At 58.5% G+C, this 4,239-nt stretch overlaps 1 protein-coding gene across 1 annotated transcript in view; it reads left to right on the plus strand.

Annotated features, from left to right (window-relative positions):
* The window catches only part of LOC115391132 (delta-like protein A), a 9,284-nt gene extending 5,456 nt beyond the window's left edge, over positions 1-3,828 (plus strand). The window contains exons 11-12 of the mRNA XM_030095242.1: positions 2,565-3,309; positions 3,501-3,828. Of these exons, the coding sequence (XP_029951102.1) occupies positions 2,565-3,309; positions 3,501-3,828 (1,073 nt within the window). The remainder of the gene's footprint in view (positions 1-2,564; positions 3,310-3,500) is intronic.
* The last annotated feature ends 411 nt before the right edge of the window (positions 3,829-4,239 follow it).

Raw genomic sequence — 4,239 nt, forward strand, 5'->3', positions numbered from 1 at the left:
GTTTCTCAATGAAGGAATTAGCCACACTATTTTTCCAAATAAATATTGCTCAATGTCAGTCATGTGTGTGTGTGTGTGTTCTTCTGTTGTGTCTGTCTGCGAGTCGAGAGCAGCCACTGGGGGGGGGGGGGGGGGCAGACCGAATCCGAATCATCTGCTGTCCCCCCGAAGACCCCCGAAGACCCACTGAAGACCCTCCAAACACCTGAAGACCTCTGAAAACCCCCTGAAGACCCCTGAAAACGCCCTCAAAATCCCAAAGACCCCTGAAAACCCCTAAAGACCCCTGAAGACCCCCTGGTGGGCCTTCCTGCACCGTGCTGTTGGCCACTGCCCGGAGGTGAAAGTGTCTCCCCGGAGACGGGAGACGGTCCCGTTCAGGACAAACAATGTGCCTGTAGGAGATTCACTGCTGCTGCTGCCAGAGAACCAGGAAGGTAGTCCAGGATCCAGAACACCCAGAACCCAGAACCAAGAACACCCAGAACCCTGGACCTGCAGGGTTCCCTCCCTGTCCCTCCGACTCTAAAATTAACTTCAGCTGAGTTCCACTCCTTCAGTCCCCCTGCGCCCCTTCCTGTTCCTCTGCCCCCCCTCCTGTTCCTCGGCCCCCCCTTCAGAACCGTAAATCCTGGGCCGGTCAGAAGTCGGCCTCTAGACCGGGCGGGGGGGGGGGGGTCTGGGACCGGGCGGCATTATGGCAGCAGACTTCACCACAGACAATGATGGAATGGACAAAAGCCACACACAAAGCCCGCGTGTCCCTCGGCATGCTGGGAGAAAAGACAGAAACAAGAACAGATGTTGTTGAGCAACAGACGCCTTCTGGCCAGAGCTCCGCCGCCGCCGAGCCAGGCAGCAGGAAGAACCCCGCCCCCGCCGAGGCGTGGAGGCCCCGCCCCCCGGTCCCACGGGGGAACGTCTGACGGGGGTCTGCTCCGACGCCCGGAACCCCGGTTCAGACCCAGCAGAGCTCCGAAGTCTGAACCTTCAGCGGAACTTAAACTCTGAGGCTTCAGCACAAAGAAGAGAGTCTGGCCTCAATCTGAGGTTCCTGAAGAGCAGCAGCTCCGAGCACAGCAGGGGGCCGATCTGCTGAGTCAGAGCCAGAGACCACGAGTCCAGGCGTTCACGCTGCACAAGGAGGATTTACGGAGGGCTGCAGAGGACGCACACAGAAACCAGCTGATGGAGAGCGAGGCTGTTGCTCCAGGGAGAATCCGGGTCCTACAGCCAGTCCGGGTCCTACAGCCGGACCGGTCCTACAGCCAGACCGGGTCCTACAGCCGGACCGGGTCCTACAGCCGGACCGGTCCTGCAGCCGGACCGGGTCCTGCAGCCGGACCGGGTCCTGCAGCCGGACCGGGTCCTGCAGCCGGACCGGGGCCTGCAGCCGGACCGGGTCCTGCAGCCGGACCGGGTCCTGCAGCCGGACCCCAGACCAGCAGACGCTGGTTCCAACTGACTCCAGACGAATCAGAGCGGCCGTCACTCTGAGTTCCTGAGAACTTTGAAAGCAAAGCATGATTCCAGATCAAGCAGGACGATTCACCAGCCCCACACACTCCTCACACACTCCTCACACACTCCTCACACACTCTCCAATCACTCCTCACACACTCCCCAAACACTCCTCACACACTCCTCACACACTCCCCAAACACTCCTCACACACTCTCCAAGCACTCCTCACACACTCCCCAAATACTCCTCACACACTCCCCAAACACTCCTCACACACTCCCCAAACACTCCTCACACTCCTCACTCCTTTTACGAGTCATGGCGGCGCTCACAGTAGCTGCGGCTCGCTGCTCTCCCAGTCAGTGCTTCGTTAACGGACTGATAGATGATCTGAAATCCTTCTGTTGCAGGCAGGAGCTCCTCGGGACGGGACAGGAGTTCAGAGTGTTACTGTTGATGTCACTGATTCACACCACATCCCGACAGACACAGCAAGAACTCTCGGGTCTTCGTGGATCACCGTGCCGACGGAGAGGCGATGTCGGCGGCGTCAAGAGAGATCGCGGAAGCGGGGCTGCAGGGCCGGAGAGCTAACGCGGCTACGGAAGCAGCCGTACAAACCACCGCTCCCGAGCATCTCTCTCTCCAGTGCACGCTCCCTCGCCAGCAAAATGGATGAACTGAGGCTGCAGGCTGCCGTTCACAACACCGTCAAGGACAGCTGCATTATTCTGATCACGGAATCCTGGCTTAACTCATCGGTACCAGACGCGGCCATCAAGCTAGATGGCTACATTCTCCATCGGCAGGACAGGACGAAGGACTCCGGTAAGAGCAGAGGAGGGGGCGTGTGCACGTACATCAACAAAAACCGGTGACTGTGGACAGCCACCGCTCCGCGGATCTGGAATATGTGACTGTTAAATGCAGGCCTGTGTATCTTCCTCGGGAAATAACGGTGGCGTTTGTGACCGCTGCCTATATAGCACCCGATGCTAATGCTGGCGCAGCTCCACAGCAGCATTAGCAAGCAGCAGAGCAGACACCCCGAAGCAGCACACATCATAGGGGGGACTTTAATCATGTGAACCTCAAAACAGTGCGCCCCAAGTTTTATCAGCACGTCAGATGTGCCACCAGAGGAGCTAATACACTGGACAAGGTGTACTCCAACATCAAGCTGGGCTACAAGGCTAAGCAGCTAGCACACCTGGGCCAGTCCGATCACATGTCCCTGCTTATGATCCCTGCATACATTCCTGCTCTGTTACCGCCAGAGCAGCTACACCTCACCCTGTGGTCCAGAGCAGCTACACCCTGCAGTCCAGAGCAGCTACACCCTGCGATCCAGAGCAGCTACACCCTGCGGTCCAGAGCAGCTACACCCTGCGGTCCAGAGCAGCTACACCTCACCCTGTGGTCCAGAGCAGCTACACCTCACCCTGTGGTCCAGAGCAGCTACACCCTGCGATCCAGAGCAGCTACACCTCACCCTGTGGTCCAGAGCAACTACACTCTGCGGTCCAGAGCAGCTACACCCTGCGGTCCAGAGCAGCTACACCCTGCGGTCCAGAGCAGCACCAGCCTCATACTGGTGGAGCACGATGTGAGGCGCACGCTGCAGGCAGTCAACCCATGGAAGGCAGCCGGACCCGAGGATGTCCCTGGACGGGTGCTGAAGGACTGCGCTGATCAGCTGGCTGGTGTGTTTACCAACACTTTCAACCGGTCGCTGTCCCAGTCCACCGTCCCACCCTGCCTGAAGTCCTCCACCATCGTCCCCCTGCCCAAGAAGCAGCACATCTCTAGCCTCAGTGACTGCTGCCAGGAGCTCTCACTCCAGTGGTGCTGAAGTGCTTCGAGAAACTGGTACGGGGTCACATCACCTCATTCCTCCCTGAAAGTCTCAACCCCCACCAGTTTGCCTACAGAGCTAACAGATGGACGGCGGACGCTGTAGCCACAGCGCTCCACACGTCACCGTCCCACCTGGAGTGGCGGGGGACTTATGCTCGGATGCTCTTTGTGGATCATAGCTCTGCTTTTAATACTATCCTTCCTCTCAAGCTGGTGGAGAAACTGGGAGACCTTGGACTTCCACAGTCCATCTGTATGTGGATCTACAGCTTCCTGTCGGACCGCAGGCAGAGGGTGAGGGTGGGAGACGACACATCCGGGACCGTCAGCCTCAGCACCGGCTCCCCCCAGGGCTGCGAGCTGAGCCCACTTTACTCCCTCTACACCTCAGACTGTACCTCTGCACACCCCAGCAATACCATCATTCAGTTCGCCGACGACACCACAGTAGTGGGGCTCATCTCCGGGGGGAGGAGTCTGCAGACAGGGCTGAGGTGGAGCAGCTGACTGGGTGGTGCAGAGAAAACAACCTGCTCCTCAACACAGTAAAAACCAAGGAGCTGATCATTGACTTTCGAAGGACTAAAACAGACGTCCCACCCCTGCTCATCAACGGGGACTGTGTGGAGAGGGTAGAGGACTTCCACTTCCTGGGAATCCACTGAGAAAAAGACCTGACCTGGACTATGAACACCTCTGAGCTTCTGAAGAAGGCCCAGCAGAGCCTGCACTTCCTGAGGGTGCTCAGGAAGAACAGCATTCCCCAGAGAATGCTGGAGTCCTTCTACAGGAGCACCATCGAGAGCATCCTGGGGTCCTGCCTGTGTGTGTGGTACACCAGCCTGTGTGTGTGTGGTACACCAGCCTGTGTGTGTGTGGTACACCAGCTGCACGGCGGCCCAGAGGACGTCTCTGCAG

Source organism: Salarias fasciatus, chromosome 6 (genome assembly GCF_902148845.1).
Source record: "Salarias fasciatus chromosome 6, fSalaFa1.1, whole genome shotgun sequence".
Lineage (NCBI taxonomy): Eukaryota > Metazoa > Chordata > Actinopteri > Blenniiformes > Blenniidae > Salarias > Salarias fasciatus.